Source organism: Rosa chinensis, chromosome 7 (assembly GCF_002994745.2).
Source record: "Rosa chinensis cultivar Old Blush chromosome 7, RchiOBHm-V2, whole genome shotgun sequence".
In the NCBI taxonomy this organism is placed as follows: Eukaryota; Viridiplantae; Streptophyta; class Magnoliopsida; order Rosales; family Rosaceae; genus Rosa; species Rosa chinensis.
The window spans coordinates 16,476,694-16,495,289 of NC_037094.1; the positions used below are offsets into that span (position 1 = coordinate 16,476,694).

Consider the following 18,596-nt stretch of genomic DNA (forward strand, 5'->3'; position numbering starts at 1 on the left):
AGTGGAAAATCTTGAGGAGGAAAATCAAAGTTGCAAGGAAGTGGAAAATCTTGAGGAGGAAAATCAAAGTTGCAACCAAGTGGAAAAACTTGAGGAGGAAAATCAATTCAAGTTGAACAAGTGATAAACATGTGGGAAGATATTTTTTACAAATTTGTCTAACATATCTAGCCCTTCATTTATGTTCATCTCCACCCTCCATTCATCATTTTTTGGGCTATAAATACACTTCTCCTCTCACTCTCAAAACCAATTCCTTCATCCATTCCATCTTCTTTGTCTCTCCATTTCCTTTCCATTTTCTCTCCATCCTCTAGTGCATTCAACATTTCAAGCAAGGCCAAGGGAGAAGAAGAATTGCCGTGAGCATCATCCTCCATCACCATCCTTGAAGCTTGCTTTCGAGATTCAAGAGACCACATCCTCAATTCGTTCATCTCATCTCCATCTCACGGTGTAATCCGATTCTCCTTTGTAACCTTTGCTTTGATTTCGTTGGTTTTGTTCTAGTTGACATATGTGTTTGAATGAATATTAATTTCTGGAATTTTATGATTAATTGAGAATTTTTAGATTCATATAATTGTGATTCTAGTGCATTCAACATTTCAAGCAAGGCCAAGGGAGAAGAAGAATTGCCGTGAGCATCATCCTCCATCACCATCCTTGAAGCTTGCTTTCGAGATTCAAGAGACCACATCCTCAATTCGTTCATCTCATCTCCATCTCACGGTGTAATCCGATTCTCCTTTGTAACCTTTGCTTTGATTTCGTTGGTTTTGTTCTAGTTGACATATGTGTTTGAATGAATATTAATTTCTGGAATTTTATGATTAATTGAGAATTTTTAGATTCATATAATTGTGATTCTAAGTTGCTTATGTGAGTTTGTTCGATTAAATTTGCTTTACAGAAAACTTTTATATGTTTATCTTATTTGGGTCGACACTTATAGGATTTGCATGTAATTGGTGCTAGGTTTAAGAACATGAAATCGACTTTTCGTTTTGTGTAACTTGAATCAAAAGTAGTAAAGGTTCTGGACAAGAATCGAATTTAATTGAAGAGGATTGCAATTAGGTGGACTTTTCCATAACTAAGTTGTACACTTGAGTTGATAGCCTTTCTCTATGTCTAATGCATTAAACATGTCATGATTGACTAGCTTTCTAGGGCTTGATTGCATGTTTGATAGGATTAATCTAGGTGCTTTCGCTTAGGTTAATTAGCATTGAAAAGTAAAATATGGGAAATCATTTGCTTTCGAATGTTTCACATGATCAACTCCTCTCTCATGACTTAGATGAACAATATTAGGGTTTGAATCAATTTTAATCATATGTTTCGGTTTTTGATCTTTGTTCTCTCACTCTATTTTATTTTTATGTTTTTGCATTTTAATTATTTTGTTAACTTAGTTTTATTTTCGAAAATCCAAAAACAAAATCCCCCCTTATTTTTGTTCACTTGTATATATTTATTCTTTATTTTATTTTTGTAAATAATACTTTATTATTTTAATTCTTTATTTGTTTATACAATTGTATATATTTATATTCTTTATTTTATTTCTATAAATAATACTTTTCTTTATTTGTTACACAATTACAGGTGTACCCTCAATCCCCGGATAGAACGATCCCTATTTGCTTATACTACTAACGATATTTTCAGGGTTAAATTGTGCGCTTGCTTTCAGGCGCATCAGTACACAAATTTGGAAAAAGGGTGTTATAAAAAGGAAAAATGTCAATTTACTCAAATTTTAGCTACTTTAACTCCATTTACCTCAACATCTTTCAAGATTACCCACTTACCCAATAAATTACATATTTTTTGCCCTAATATTCAATTATGTTTTTTTTAATGATTGTTTTTTGTTTGTTTTTGAGACAATTTTGCCCTCTCCCTTTGTCACATAGAGAGAGAGAGAGACAGAGAGAGAGAGAGAGAGAGAGAAAACTCGTCGGAGACTTACGGGAATCCGGTCACTAGACCTCGAAATCTCGTCACTGGTCACCGGTAGCTAGAAGTCTTTAAAGAGCTCGTCGGAGACTTTTATTGCCCCTGATAATTTTTTTTTGCCTCCCAATAAAAAGGTTTTTTTGAAGGTCAATAAAAACTTTTTATTGAGAGGCAATAAAAGTTTATTGAGGGAAAGGGAGCAAATTTCCCTAAAATTAGATAAATAAAATTTTGATTGAGGAAGAATATGAGGATATTGCATCAATTCACAATCTTTTATTGGGGTGGGGGAATAAAAGTTTATCGAGTTTTATAATAAAAGTTATATATACAAACTCCACGTACTACCACTTTTGTTTTATAATCACTACACACTAAAAAATGAAAGGTTCAATTACGTATTTAGTTTTACAAGGTCCACGGAGATCTCATAAAATTTTTAGGAGATTTATTGACTCTCAATGCAAGTTTGTTGACCCTCAATAAATGTTGTTATTGCCTTTTAATAAAACTTTTATTGACCATAATAAAAAATTTAGTAACTCCCAATAAAACTTTTATCCAGAGTAAAAAAACTGAACAAAATGTTAAGTAATCTAATTTAATTGCATAATGCAAATGGAGCTTTTTAGAACTGTCATGCACACAAAGAATAGTTCACTAGAGATGATCACTATGAATAAGGATGAAAGAATATTCAAGATGTCTTCTATATTCTTTTCTTTTTTTGTCTGAACTCAAGATTATTTCCAGCAATTGCATAACCAAACAAAAGGAACACAAATACGTACATAGGCGGTCATCCATTCCGGCAGGTGAATATCTGAATTGGTAAAATCCAAATTTGAGTTTGTGTCCAACTGGTGTAGGTGGAGCTTGTAAAGAGGTATGGTGAGTCACTGTCTTCCTATCTTAAAAACTGCATGACCAATACGTACACTAACACGTGTAAAAGTCTAAATCAGAAATAGTAATAAATCTAGACATGGTATACTTTTCTTAGACATCTACGTCTTTGCACCCTAGTGCTTAATTGCAGGTTAATTATCCCACAAATTCATAAGCATCTGAAACAAAATGAATAATAATGATATATCTTCATTGCATTTCTAACTTGTATACCTCCTAACTGCTTCAGAAAAACACCTTCCGACTTGCTTCTGCCGGAGGACAAGAAGATCTCCACTAGGACAATACTCCATTACTAAACAAGAAAGATTATCTGATGCAAACTGGGAACGAGAAAAGGATAATCCTAACCACTAACCATTACCCACCACTCCAGCACCGCGCAACCTCCATTGAAATGACGTCGTTTCTGCACTTGCCAGCAACTTCCTTTCTTCCTTCTTCTCTCCGCGGAGCTTCCCTCACAGCTCGGCCCAATCCCAGCTCGCCCTGTCCGACCCGGTCAGCTCTCTCTCTCCCCTCTCTCACATGCATGCATTGAAACCTCAAAGGCTTCAATTTGATTAATTATTCGCTAACAAATTCGTCTCAATTTTGCAGGTTGAGTGTTAAATGCAGGCATGCACAGGCTAGTGTAAAGAGCGAGGATTTTAATTCTGGCGCCATAGACGTTGCGGCTGACGTTAGGCTTGAACGGGTAAGCACAAATTCACAGACCTTATCCCGTCTGGAATCGAATTACTACTCGATCAGAGACAACCTCGGACCTACTGGACTTACTCGACGATTCCGATCTCATTCCAGCGCTCGTTCATGAAGAGCTTCGAGGAAGAGATTTCGGGCGATGGTGACTGAGCTAGTACTCCGCCGATTGAAGATGGAGGTGGACTCGGTTCATGATGGCAGGGGGAGAGAGAGACTCCAAGAATTTAAAAAGAGTGGCACTGGTGTAGGGATGGCAATGGGGAGGGTAGGGTAAGGGGATTAAATTACCATCCCCATACCCGACTTCATTTTTCATCCCCATACCCTCCCCAATCCCCGTAATAAGATACTGGGGATTCCCCGTCCCCGTCCCCATTGGGGATTAGGTCCCCATACCCGCCCCAATCCCCATTAACAATATTACCAATTTATTATATAAAAATTTATACAAACAATTATGGATTGTAAAATATGAAGTTAAAATTGAACATCAAAATAAAATAAATTTCTTATTTCAATCAAGGAAAATTAACATGTTGATAAAGATCTTTTATTAAAAGAATCTTCCTTTTTTTTAACATATTTATTAACAGAATTTAAATATTGACAAAAAGATTAAGTTTACATAAATATTTATTTATAAATAATATCAAAAAATATATATAATAAATATATATATATATATATGTATTTCTTATAATTCTTATTGGGTGGGTATGGGGATGGGGATCAAAATACCATCCCCGCCCCATACCCGATTTCAAAATTCGAATACTGGGGATCCCCATCCCCGTTACCCGATTTTCCCCGAATTTCTCCCCATTAGGGTTGAATACCCTATGGGTACCCTACTCGATGGGGATTTTTGCCATCCCTACACTGGTGTAATTTTTTATTTTTCAGAGCTTAAAATGAACATTTTGATTTTTTGATTTTAAATGAAGTGAGTGAGATTTAATTAAAATCTCTTATTAAGTTAAGTGAGAGTATTTTTTATTAAAAAAAAAGTGAATATTTTTGGCTCAAACTAATTAGTAGTCCTTTAGTTATTCTCTTATTCTCTCTCGATCCCTATTTTAATTTTTTATTTAACATGCTTTCCGTTCAATCTTCATTAAGGTTGAGACTTTCATTAAGCTAACTTCTCGAAATTAAAAGAGACCAAAAGGTCCACCATGGCGGCTCAAAGCTAGCCAGCTTGACAGTACCCTTTGCAGCTTCTAATTCAACAGTCTAGTGGCCAATATTAAAGTTCAGGAGTAGGCTGCAATGAACCAAAACTTTTTGCACCAAAGGGGCCCCACTGACGTGGCCAGTTATCATCCTCACAAATTGGTTATTTTTTGTTGACTAGTAATGAGACATTAACCGTAATTTTTGTGCTGTCATGGTAAAAGGATGAGGAGTTTCTGGTATTTTGGCATGTCTGGGATGAGGTTTACATGCAGCTGGGTTGGTATCTTGTTCATCAAAACCACGAAAACTCATTTGGTTTGGGCGTTTGGCAGCTCCTCCCCCTGGGCTTCAAACGGGAGGGGAGTTGCGAAGTGAATTACGAGTCGGATCAATTTGCAAATCAAGCGAGTGACCTCTCCTTGCAATGCAATGATTCAGTGCTTTCCGCTCGGTAAGAACAACTAGAAAGGGGATTTTGTTCACAACCGAGAGCAGGTCGATTCAAGCATTAGCCTTGGTTCTGCTAAGGCAAGGTAAGTATAGTTTTCTTTAGGCCAAGCAAGCATTTACTGCAGCTACTGTTTGTTTAATTGTCAATCTTACAGTACATAATTGTGATGTATCAGAAAAGGTGGCATCTGTTATTAGTTTTACTGTCGTGACGTCAATGGAGAACTATCATGATTTTGATATTTTGGTCCCAAATCTTGAGGTTTTGGCTTTGTTTCATATTACTTTGATCATGCTTTATGCTTGAACAATTTGGCTGGATCCTATAAAACCAGAACCAGCATTAATGATAAACATACAATTCACAATCTGCAATGAAAACAAGAAAACTCACAGTTGTGTTGTCCACAAAAATAATATAGACCAAAAGATGTTCGTATAGATAGTACCTCAGGATAGTTGTTGCTATCAATCGTCTGAAGGCAAGTGATAAGTTCCAATCTCACTGAAGGCGAATCAATCATTCATCTGAAAATTTAGCAATTTCACTGGTAATCGATTTTCCAATCTCATGTTGAAAGAGAAAAGACTGAAGCAATAGTAAATTCCCTCGTCTTTGTAACCTCAAGCATTGTTTACAGATGTGTAAAAAGATATAGACTGACCTCTCCACTTGAGGCTCCTGTTTGAGCAGTGCTTCATGTTCCTCATTGGCATCAACAACTAGTGCGTGCAGCTGGATGTCTCCTATGGTACTCATGGATCTGCACATAGCATAGGAATCCTTCTAGTCATGTACGAATAAACAGATGAAGGGTGGGTGCATGAGTGATGGGTATCTCATATATGCAATTATGCAAACATCAGAGTTAAGAGTTTCGAGAGTAAAGTTTACAGAAATGGTTAAATTCTACCTAAATCAATAGAACATTCCTGCTTTGCTAAACTTGATCACAAATTTTGTCTTCGGATGATCAAATTTCTCACATTTAAAAATCCCAAAAGAAGATGCAAGAGAAAGAGAGAAGACACACACCCGTACGTTTCAATCTATGATAAAATGCTGTGAACACATATTGGTCATCGATCTGAGAGCAGAGCCGCAAACTCGTCCTTGCTCGCATGCATTACCGTTATATCCTCATAGATCTCAACCTGAAAACACTAACAACCAATTTCCAGACATGGAATAATTCACAATCCTAACAAGCGAAATTGCAGAGAGATTGAGAACAGTGATACTTACGAGTCTCTGTGTGTTGATTCTTCAAACTGGACCTTTATCTCCGACCTCCTCGATGCACATGCCTTTCTCCTTCTCCCTTAAAACCCCTTATGGTAAAAACTCCAATTACAGTTTCATCTTTCCTGTCATATGTGAGTTGACGAGGTCAATCTAACGGAAATCCTCACGGCATCTGTTGGTCTACAATTGTTTTGGTTCATTCCAGACTCCTCCTAAAGTTCAAGTATGTGCTAGTGATATCCGGGATGAACTGCGTTAATTGCAATTTCGGGATGTTTCTTCTCCACAATTCTTTGTAATGGTTGAGAGCCGTCTTGGATACCATGTACGTCTGTAAGCTGAGAAATTTGTTGGCCAGTTTTTTCTTTTCACCACATTCTCCTTGGCATCCTTTAGAAACTCCTCAACCACCCTGTCCACTTTTCTTCTGTCCAACTCAGGCCTACAACATGATCTCCTAGCTCCTTCTCTGCTTTTGATTTCGAAGAAGCTCAAACACATACAACATGTTAGACAACCATCAAAACCCAAAAGCTTAAGCGGGAAGTAAGACAATGGACGCAATATATATAATTTTAGAGGAGTGAAATCCACACTCTTTTTTTTTTTTTTGAAATGAACTTCTCTCTTATTTTGGTTGAAATTTTGATAAAGAGACAAAATTCAAGTCACTAAAGACAAAATTTAGGTTGCTAAAAAATAAAACATAGAGTGTGGATTGTGAATCGTAAAATGAGAACTGTGGATTTCACTCCCCTAACCATGAAAAATGTTCAGTTATGCAACGGAATGTATTTGTATAGAACAATGTGCCAAAATTTTAAGACAATTAAAATAGTGTGGCTTCATCTCAACTTGTTCTACTCTAATAGAAATGCTCAACTTCCGTACTTAATTTCTATATATGTAATAATGGTGATTAATTTTGTAACCAAGATTTAACATATTGAAAATTGAACGAATGTGGGATATGATTTCGTGAATTTGGGCAAGACAATGGATATATAAGCCCATATTGGCAACGAGCCATTGAGAATTTTCGAAGTGTATTAGATTATCCACATGAATTTGGTTGGTTTAGGACTGAACAAAGAATTGATGCATGTATGGAATGGTAACTGTAATCTTTATCTCCAACAAATTATATCAGTAATTTTTTAGAGGATTAATTAGGCATATTTGTGTCTCTATAAAAATTAATTTGGAATATCAAGTGCCCATCCGCTTTTTCAAGAAGAGGGCAAGGGCCCTCACACTCAGGAAACCATCTTCCATTTCTCTATTTTTTTATTAATAAAAAAAAACAAAAAATTACAAGAAAGGAAGGGGACCAAATCAAAACCTTCCCACCAAAAACAAAACTAAGATTAAAATCTCCATAAAGAGCATGTAGAACCATAAATTTCCCAATTCTAATTAAAGAGACTATCTTTGTCTTTTTAATCTTTATTATATGTAACATATAGATACTTCAATATACATTTTCATTCAAAACGATGAGACTTCAAGCTGGTCAAAATAGAGGCTAGAAGGTCCACCTTCAGGACTCAAGGCCAGCTTAACAGGACCCTTTGCACCTTCTTCAACAGAGTGCCCGCCAACGTTGAAGGTCATGTCAGTGCTAGTGTAGCCAGGACTAACTGCATTGATTGCAATTTCGGGGTGGCTCTTTGCCAGAACTCTGGTGTAAGCATTCATGGCTGCCTTGGACACTACGTAAGCAGAGAAGTTTATAGGCCAGTCATTAGCTTCAACCAAATTCTCTTTCGCATCCTTCAGAAACTCCTCAACAACCTTGTCCACTTTCTCTTGGTGAGGCCTTGAACATCTCCTAGTTCATCCCTTGCTTTCTGATGCGTAACACGCTGGAACACATACAAACATTTGAATATTACAAAAAAAAAAAAAATTAAGTTATATGTCAATTTGGATCACATTCATGTACCCCTTCTTGTGTTACATCGCTACGAACAAAGTCAACTATAAAGATTGAAACGATAATCTATATCAAGCTAACAATTATTTTATACTAAATAACTAAAAAGTAGGCTCTGGAATGGGGTTTGGAACTTCTAAAAACCGTGTAGACAACACTACTAATGTGATACACGTCCAATATGTCCTAATATCATCTGTATTAGTAATGTGATACACAATTTATACAATATAAGAATATGATCCATGTAGCATTATTCAAAAGAAAATTATTTTTTGATCGGCTATATTTGAAAGGAATTTTTCAAATATATTTGCCTTAATTAAGGAGTTTAATCCAGTTTTGTACCTTTAACTGTCCTCCGATGGAAGAGACATTGACCATTTTAGGTGAACCAGATTTTTGCAGAAGTCGAATAGTTGCTTTGCTCATTTGCTTGATTCCATAGTAGTTCGTTTTCAGACATTTCTCTGCCCTTTCGTATGTTTGCTCTAGATGCTTTTTCAAGTCTCCAGCTTTTGAACCAAACATCTGTGCAGCATAATCTCCACTAGTTATTGATGTTACAAATATACATAGATATATACATACATATACATATATATAGACACACTTTATATATATCTGCGCGCGTATATTTATTTATTTAAATTCTCCAGGACATTTAATGTCTCTCTATATTGCATGAACTTACATGTTCATAATCAAAAGTTAAGAATGTCTCTCTCTATATTACATAAACTTACATGCTCATAATCAAAAGTTATGTTCTTTGCATTCCCTCCGATCACTGTGATTCCGTTAACTCCTGCATTGTTGACCTGTATTACAGAACAGTGTATTAAACTGTATAACGTATCTATATAAAAACCAGCAAGTCAAATTATAATTTCTTTTCTTTGTGGAGGAGCTTTTTGATCCTTTGTCATTAACTATATCATAGGAATTGAAAGTCAAGTAATACTGATAGAGAGGTAATAAAGTACCAATATGTCAAGCTTCCCGAACTGGGATTCGATGAAATCTGCTAAAGAAGCAATGCTAGTTGCATCGGTTACATCTAGTTGATGAAAAATTACATCAGTCAAGCCAGAAAGCTTGAGCTTTTCGACAGCTTCTTGTCCGCTCTTCACATCTCTTGCAGTTAATACTACCAGGATCCCATTAGAAGCTAGTTGCCTGCATATCTCAAATCCAATCCCTTTGTTGGCCCCGGTGACAACACAAATTCTGAAACCAAAAAGAGAACAAGTATTTTTTGCCTGTGAGAATCAAGACAATTAAGTTAGTAATTAATTAAGGAAATTGTCTCTGCTTAAGTTTGTAGATGTGTCAGGTTGCTCTGAACCAAACGGTTGTAACATTACATAGAATTAGACATGCATGTCTGAATTTCTTGTCCTAATTCATAGTCTGGCAATATAACATAATTTCATTAATAAATCTATGATATATATAGAAATAGACTATTAGTCTCAAATTAATCTATTAATGCGCGCATGGAGCTAGTTTACTTCTAAAAGTCTGAATCAAACTAATTTATTTTGATATACATTAATATACCTTAGATAGAATCATGGAATCATATAACATTTCAGATATTAATTTGATCGACAAGACACATGTAATACTTAGCCTTCAGTGAAGAAAGTGTTTATGGGAATCTATGAACATATGTGTGTATATACTTACCTCTTTGACTGAGAATCGATGGTTGTTTCGGCCATATGAAGCAAATTAACTATAAGTGAGACGAGGTATGAAAGCTAACTTTAATCGATTATCGATGTATACATCTACTATTGGTTTCTTGGTATTTATACCTTTTCCTTTTCCACTGTGTTGATCAATCTGTGGCGCAAATATGTCCACTACTACACAAATTAATCAGACGACACCTCTCAGACGACGCATCCTAGTTTTCCGCCGTCTGATTGTTTTTTTTTTTAGATGTCGTTTTTATAAAATCCGTCGTCTGATAAGGAATTGAGAATTAGTTCAGAAGACGTTTAAGGATAGAACCGTTGTATGACCCTAAAAATATTGAGCGGCAAATTTTCCGCCATGTGTATGGTGCCAATCTCATCTCAAACTCCACATTCCCCCCCCCCCCCCCCCCCCCCCCCACACATGTATTAAACATTCGACGAAAAACAATAAAATTACTCTCGACTGAGGCTTCTCGACAGACCCAAACTCAAAACCAAAACCCTCTCTCGACTTGCCTCACACTAGACACTCACTGGCAACCCCGACACTCTCTCCCATCGACAGACCCCGACCTCTCTCTCCCACTGACAAACCCTTTCTCGTCAAACCCTATCTCTTCTTCTACAACCCCAACCAAAGCTCTCTCTCTCTCTCTCTCTCTCTTCTCGACAAACCCAGACCAAAACCTAATGGGTTATTCGATCTGGGAAATAGCAAAGGCCTACATCGATAACCACTTGAGTTCGTCGTCGCCGTTGACCTCTACCCAGGCAATCGTTGTTGACCCGAACAACTCCGAGCTCTAGTCCGACCGCGCTAAGGCCAACATCAAATCCAACAATCTCTGGTAACAACGACGTCTCTCTTGCAATTTTCGATGCCTGTTCTTCATCGCCGTCTTCTTGTTTCGTTTCTGAGACCTAGGAATTGAATTGTGTTTTTTGTGTGAACTTATGGGTTTGGGGTTTTTGAATTATAGGGATTCTGAGCGATTGTATTCTTTGTTGTAGTAAGGGACAAGGAGGGATTTCAGCACTACAAGCACTCCAGAAACACACCGGAGAAACCCGTGTCATCTCAATCGAAAGCTTGGCTCAATTCCTCGAAACGGAGGTGCTCTCTGAGGTCTCCGACCAGGTTATCTACTTCATCTTTCTCTCAATTTTTGATTTCCCCTAATCTGTTCAGTTTCAAAATCCTATTTTTATGGTCTGGTTTTCTTCAATCCGTCTTGAGAATTTGCGTTTTGATTGGTTTGGTTGCGTTTTCCCCTCTCTGTTATCTCTAATCTCTCTCTCTTTCTCCCCCATCTTGGATGTGCATGGAATCCATCTCTCTACTATTGCCATAAAAAGTGCAGAAGGAGGAATCCTATAAGGTGAAGAAGAATTCTTGACCGATAACTGAGATGAAGACCACACCATCAAAATCAGTCTCTTTGGTAGGATACTGTGAAGAAGAAGGGGAGAAGGTATGAAGTTTGCACTCCTGAATTATTAATCATTGCCTGCAACTTGCACTTATTGTCTAAATCTATAAATCATATGTTCTTGAGATAAGCAGCAATTAAATGGAGAGAGTTTCATATTGTTTTGTTTAGAAATTGAGCGAACCATAGGGTAAGTTTTGTACGTTATAGATACATATCTTTCTTCCTTCTCATTCTGAACAAGGTTAGTTTAGTCTGAACCTTATCAATCGGAAGTTGAACTCATAAATGGATCCACTTTGCTGTTCCGCGGAGTGACTCTTCACTTAAACATAGTTGTTTCTATGTAACATAAATGTGTGTGGCATGCTGGTATTGTTGAATGGTTCAATGTATTATGACTAAATGATATATCATTAATCGAATTGTGTTATTACTGCTTCTGCCAAAGGACTTCTTTATCTCCATTCCACTGACATATGAAAGCTACCAACATACTTTTGGACTTTGGTTTCTGAATCATACCAATAGAGTTATGGGAATATACCTCTGTAAGGTAAAGCCATCTTCATTTTAAAAAGCATTTGTATTTTATTTTCTTCTCTGCATCATATATATGAACACAAAATGTGTTTGTACTGCCATCCACAATCCTATTTCATGTATTTACATGTCAAATACCACTGACATGAACATTGAAAAAACAAGGAAAGTATAAAATGTCGAGACCTGGATCTGTTTTGAAACATGTCTAGTACAAGCTGTATTTCACATTCATCTCTTTGTGACTGAAAATTGTGTTCGTCAAATTTGACAAATGCAAAGTCTAGTACAAGCTGATTTTGTTTCTTATTTTGCTTCCAAGGATTTGTGTTTCATCTACCGAAGCTTTGTGGGCTGCATTCGAGATTTCTGGGCATTCTCCATATTTGGTTTGCTCTCTCTCGATTCTTCTCATTGTTTGTGATTGATTTTGGGAAATTTTTTCACTTTTGTTGAGTTATAGGTTTTGGGTTTTACATTATTATGTATTAAACATCAGTGGGCAGAATAGTCTGGGATTCGATATGCCTTCATACCGTCTTCAAGTTTTTTTCCTTTTTTAATTTTTTTTTTATGAGATATCATCTTCGAGTTGGAAATGTGAAATTACTGTGTTTTTGAGTTAAAATAAAAAACGAGTTCTGGTAGCGATGAGTTGTTCAGTTGCAAGACTTACTGCATATGACTATAGGTATTAAGTTACTTGTGGACCTGTGGTCATGTTGTGAATTACGAATCAAGTATAGATCTGATATGCAGTTTCTAGTTCAGCTTGTTTCTTCGATACTGCTACAAAATAAGTACACTTACAAGATCTCGGATTTCACTTATTGAAGAAACACATATTGAAAAGAGAATACTATCAAACACAACAACAGATTTTTGAGTTTCTCGTCACTCCATATTTGTCGTTTAACACACTACATGCAAGATCCTTTTTGTGAATAATTTATATGTTCTGTTTGCAGGAGAACATGGTTGCGAAGGTTATCAAGCGGTGACATGGTTTTGGGATTGGTTGTAGCTAATGTTGCTATTTTTCCTTTATGGAGGATAGCAGACCCTATATTCATGTACAAGAATTTTACTGTGAGTTCTTAATTTGAACTTGTGTGCTATTAAGTGCTGTCAACTTTTTTGTATTTAATCTTTAATTCCTGACCATTTATGGGCTCTGTCTTCTGGAGCAGCTGCTTGATTATGTGTACCCATTGGCTTTTCATAAGTGACTTAAGTAACTAGTGCACAACTCAAGGAAACAATGTGTTGACGGACAGAACTCTTTATAGGTGCTTAGTATTCTTGTCTCATAATATTCCATTTCTTACTTCATTTTCCTAACTTCTTGATTTTCTCTAAGCAGATCTCATTAAACAATTTTACAAGTGGACGTCTTCACACATTGATAACTTCTACATTTAGTCATGTTGATATTGGGCATATCATTTCTAACATGATTGGACTGTATTTTTTTGGGATCAATGTAAGCTCAGCTTCCTCATAAGCTATTTCTCTTGCGTGCTACTGGTTCCAATTTTTCTTAAACACACATATCCTAAAGGATTCCTGTATGCTACTATATTTGTTATGGAATCAGTTTAGTTGAAGCATGTATCATAAAGCTAAGTTTGCTCAACTTATTTTGTTAATATAATCTTTATGAAATGGCGAGTTCAATCAGTTTCAATCTTGCTTACTGACTTTGGTATATTGACCAGATTGGATTTCACTTTTGGGCCTGAGTTTTTGCTGAAGTTGTATCTAGCTGGAGCTATTGGTGGCTCAATCTTTTACTTGGTGCACCATACCTTCCTTGCTGCATCATTGAAGGTACCATGATCCTGACAAACTAACATATGGTGTTGACATGAAAGAAATAAGATGGTGCGGGATTCTCTAGGTAAGATTGATTATTGATATTCATAGGTATCTGCTAGTATTTGATTACATAATTCCGTTTAAAGATGCATGGCAGTACATAGTAATTATAGTCACCCTCTGTAGAGAATTGCTCTTGCATATCTGGTAGTGGCACTGATAGAAATTTTCTTGAGAACTGCACAAACCAAAGATGTGCCACCTAGCAGGCTGATTGCAGCATGTGTTCTCACTACTTACTTTGCTGTTATTTATGGGACAGATGTTCCTGATTGGAAATTTACCGTCTTTGACAGAGACAATAGTGATTAAGGGAAGAGTTTCACTGTAAGCTTCTGGTTTTCAAATCACATACTTATAAATAATTGGCATGTCTGAAAATCATTAGAAAATTATTGAGTTGGGAAACTTTGTATGTGATTGGAGTTTAAAATATTAAATTATATCACACTTCTTTAAGTGAAAACGTCCATTTCAATTTCAGGTATCTTGTGGCGTTAGAGGAGAACTGGATCCTCCTTGTAATGTAGTGGGATACATTGATGGACAAGTGTTGGGAATCAATCATGTGTATCAGCATCCAGCTTGGAAAAGATCAAAAGTATGTACTTTATCTTTCTTTCTTTTGTTTAATCACTTTCTGATCATCAAGATATTATAACACTGTCAGGTTTACATATTTAACTTGTGTATGTACTCTGAACTGCCAGGCTTGCAATGAGAATTCCCCATATGAAGGACCTTTCCGAAATGGTGCTCCTTTTGAACCTCAAGGAATTGTAAGGTAATATAACCACCGACTGTGTTAGATCATAGATGTGGTTTCAGAATGAAGATGTGGTTTCAAGCAACAAGGAACAAAAATGAGAAGGAAGATGTGGTTTCAGAATATGAAGATAAAGTTACTAGTAATATTAGATGTACTCCTTTTGGGGATAAAAGATTAACTTTGGACAATCCATTTTGGTGCATGATGTAAATTATAACAATTTCTTGTATATATATATATATTGATCAGTTAATTTGGTCTTTTTTTATTCCACATCCTGCAAATATAATGCATTGAATCATTCTATTAGGACAACAATAACCACAAAAAAACTGTCGTATGTGCACCAATGACCCAAAAATAAAAATTGTCGACTGAATGTAAAATAGATAATGGATACTTTGAAAAACTGTCGTCTGAATGAAAGTCACACAACGGGCATAAAATAAAGCGACCTCTGAATTGCCTTCACACAACAGTTTCTAAAGTCGCCTGTCGTCTGAAGAATAGTCGCGCAACAGCTAATGCTGTCGACAGCCTGCCGACATGCTGCGCGCCATGCTGCCGAGCCCTTCACACGACGGTTCCCTACAATCGATCTTCATCAGACGGCGCCTTGATAGACGACGCTTTATCTCCATATCAGACGACAGTTTTTAGCCGTCGTCTGATTCAATTTTTGTAGTAGTGGTCGTATGCAATGACCCTCAGTTAACAACGACGACTAATTAAAAACCATTACAAATTAAATTGACTGCAAAAAATATTTAACGCCATGCTGGAGACTAACGGAGTCTCAAATAATATATATTTCTGAATCATTACGCCAGGTTTGATGCAAGTACCATGCATTCAGAGCAAGGAGGAGTGCCGGTATATCTTCGCGTTTTCTGCCAAGTAATTGTTAGAAACTTCGAAGAAAAGATGTTATGTAACGGAAGAAATTAAAGTTTGAATCATGTTAATCTACCTCAGTAATAGATGACCAAACAGAGCCAAATAATACATGCTGGCCATCGTGGTACTAGTGCCTCATTAAAGCCATTCTGAATATCAGATAACCAGAACAAGCTAGTCTCATCAACTTAAAGCAATATTGCAGTATTAATACAAATATACAATTCACGTGGATCGCATTGATCTCAATCAAAGGTTGACTCTTCAGTCAGTTCAATTTAGATGCCAGAAATTCCAGTTGGCAAGTATTAAGTAATAACTCGTAACATTTTAGAGTCTGAAAACATAATATTTTCAGCCAATCAGTTGGTAAGGGCGTGCTTGTATTTGATCCCCAATTCAAGATTGATCGCCACTATCAACAGTCTCTTCTTGGTGAGTAATTTGTGGAAATTATTCTATGCACTGACGGTGTAAGTGATCCAACCCTTATAAAATAATCTCAACCCTTAATATTTATTATCAACTTTATTTTTAATAAACAAAAAGTGTATTTAATGCAATCTAACCATTCATTTATGTTGGTGCAAGTGCATGGCGGTGCTCTGAATAATCTCTGAGTAATTTGGTTGAAGCGTACGACTCTAGTCACCCCCATCAGAATCCATGGGTCCACTGATGGTGTATTGCAGTCAGGATCGGACATGAGATTCTCTACATGTTAAAACTAGGAGGTGTTAAGAGTATATTAGGGTATTTTGGTAACTTTGGTAGTAGAACAGCTGATATATAAGTCCATGTAAAACTGTAATTTGTAATAAACTCAGTAACAATGTAGTACTCTTTGTTTTCACGTTTTCTCCCTCTCTCCCTTTCTCTCATCTTCTTCTTCCTTCGTCTCTGATTCATAGCTCAGCTTTCATGGTATCAGGAGCTCAGGTCGATCGGTGACCTAGATGTTCTTGCTTCCTCTATTTTTTGCTTTCGTGTTATCAATTTCATTCAATTTTGATTTTCCCCAATTCCAAACCCTAACCCCCAAATTCAGTTTCTCCCTCTGCCATGGATCCTTGCCCCAAGCTTGAGCTTTTCACTGTCGTTGTTCTGTTCTGGAATCCGAAACTCATCGATATCAAGCTTCCATGGCCTTGTTCAGTGCGACGTCGTTTTTCGATTCGAGTGCGGACAAGCGATTCCCTCCGGCAGTCTCCACCGGAATTTAGTGCGGATTCATGTCCATGGTTTGATACAATTACAGAGTTTGGTAATCTCTTTCCGATTCACTCATCTCTACACGTTGTTCATCTGCTCTCTGCAATTCTTGTTGCTCCGCTTCACTATACATACTGCTGATGTGCTAGTCTATTATTGGATCTTCCCTAAGTCGTTTCTGTTCATCCGTCTACTTTGCACGTTGTTATGTTGAAGTATATTGATAGAATATTTGAAGAAGAATTAAATTTTGAATTAGATGGAGAAGAATTGATTGGTTTTTGAAGTAGAAGAATTAGTTGTAAATATTTTGAAAGAAGAAGTGAGTGAAATTTGCAGAAGAAGAATTGGTTGAATTTTGAAGAAGTAGATGATTAGTTGTATATAGTTTGAAGAACAATTAATTGAATGAATTTTTGAAGAAGAAGAAGGATTTTTGAAGAAGAAGAGTTGAGTTGAATTTTGAAGTATTGATTGATTTTTGAAGAAGTAGATGATTAGTTGTATATAGTTTGAAGAACAATTGAATGAATTTTTGAAGAAGTATTAAGTGAATGTTACAGAACAAGAATTAGTAGAATATTGAAGTTTGTTTTCTTTTTGGATGGATGGTTCTGACTTGACAAGTGGGATAGTAGAAGATGTTAGCTGATTGTGTTTTGGATTGTGAGAATGGCTCTAGTGTGAAGGAAGTACTCTCATTAGACCAGAGGGTCTCAGGTTCATCAGTGAAGTAGAGTTATGCAGGTGGAGCAGATGACAAGATTTTATCCACTGAGAAACAATGGAGCTATTGAAAACATGGTGGTGAAAATGAAATTGTTACTATCAGAACTTTTGTTGATTTCAAGGAATTCAATGTAGAGGCTCTAGAGAAGTTCCTTGAAGAATCTAGCTCGGCAGTTGTTACAGAATTCAACAATGACCCAGACAACCACCCTTTTGTTATCAAGTTCTTCAATGGTCCAAATGATAAGGCTATGTTGTTTCTGAACTTCAGCAGTGATGTTGCTGATGCTTTTAAATCAAAGTATCGTGAAGAAGCTGAGAAATACAAAGGAGAGGGCATAAGTTTTTTAGTTGGAGATCTAGAGGCTAGTCAAGGTGCCTTCCAGTACTTTGGACTTAAAGAAGACCAAGTGCCTCTCATCATCATACAGACCAATGACAGACAAAAGTTTTTGAAACCACATTTGGAGCCAGATCATATTTCAGTTAGGGTGAAGGAATACAAGGATGGGAAAGTATCACCATACAAAAAGTCTGAACCCATCCTTGAGAAGAACGATGACCCTGTTAAAGTTGTAGTCGCTGAGAGCCTCCAGGACATTATTTTCAAGTCTGGGAAAAATGTGCTACTCTAGTTTTATGCTCCATGGTGTGGACACTGCAAGAAGGGTTCCTAATGAGTTTGATTAGAGTGAAGTTGGTTTTGAGGCATGCTATGTTCTGAGTATTTACTGCCCTTGATTTTGGAGTTAATCACCCGTCCTTGTTCTGAAGAAGAGGCACCAGTTCCATCATTTGGTTATGGGGTTTTACTTTTCACATTTGCTCCAACCATATGCTTGTACCCAAGCCTATGGTTGAGGGGGGATGTTAAGAGTATATTAGGGTATTTTGGTAACTTTGGTAGTAGAACAGCTGATATATAAGTCCATGTAAAACTGTAATTTGTAATAAACTCAGTAACAATGTAGTACTCTTTGTTTTCACGTTTTCTCCCTCTCTCCCTTTCTCTCATCTTCTTCTTCCTTCGTCTCTGATTCAT

General features: G+C 36.6%; 1 protein-coding gene, 4 long non-coding RNA genes and 1 pseudogene across 5 annotated transcripts; 4 read left to right on the forward strand and 2 right to left on the reverse strand.

Moving 5' to 3' along the window:
- Positions 1–422: 422 nt before the first annotated feature.
- Positions 423–3,614, forward strand: LOC121050766. The gene is made up of 4 exons (XR_005803811.1): positions 423–456; positions 1,612–2,851; positions 3,104–3,375; positions 3,475–3,614. It is a non-coding gene; the product is annotated as an uncharacterized LOC121050766 (long non-coding RNA).
- A 1,965-nt stretch (positions 3,615–5,579) lies between these two features.
- On the reverse strand, positions 5,580–6,361 carry LOC112176139. The gene is made up of 3 exons (XR_002926817.2): positions 6,242–6,361; positions 5,871–5,969; positions 5,580–5,733 (listed from the first exon to the last, which is right to left on the reverse strand). It is a non-coding gene; the product is annotated as an uncharacterized LOC112176139 (long non-coding RNA).
- Positions 6,362–7,918: 1,557 nt separating this feature from the next.
- On the reverse strand, positions 7,919–10,205 carry LOC112176137 (annotated as a pseudogene).
- Positions 10,206–12,015: 1,810 nt separating this feature from the next.
- LOC112176140 lies at positions 12,016–14,522 on the forward strand. The gene is made up of 3 exons (XR_005803812.1): positions 12,016–12,082; positions 14,210–14,274; positions 14,432–14,522. It is a non-coding gene; the product is annotated as an uncharacterized LOC112176140 (long non-coding RNA).
- LOC121050765 lies at positions 12,570–13,892 on the forward strand. The gene is made up of 3 exons (XR_005803810.1): positions 12,570–13,158; positions 13,260–13,552; positions 13,788–13,892. It is a non-coding gene; the product is annotated as an uncharacterized LOC121050765 (long non-coding RNA).
- Positions 14,523–17,466: 2,944 nt separating the features above from the next.
- Positions 17,467–18,189, forward strand: LOC112177496 (protein disulfide-isomerase-like). Its single transcript, XM_024315788.1, has 2 exons — positions 17,467–17,517; positions 17,677–18,189. The coding sequence occupies exons 1-2, from the start codon at positions 17,467–17,469 to the stop codon at positions 18,187–18,189; spliced, it is 564 nt and encodes a 187-aa protein (XP_024171556.1).
- Positions 18,190–18,596: the final 407 nt, after the last annotated feature.

Excerpts from the sequence above, each read along its gene's own strand:
- LOC112177496 (XM_024315788.1), top strand. The coding sequence starts at position 17,467 with ATGTTAGCTGATTGTGTTTTGGATTGTGAGAATGGCTCTAGTGTGAAG. Across the intron at positions 17,518-17,676 it reads ATGGCTCTAGTGTGAAGGAA|GAATTCAATGTAGAGGCTCT; the intron begins GTACTCTCATTA and ends GTTGATTTCAAG.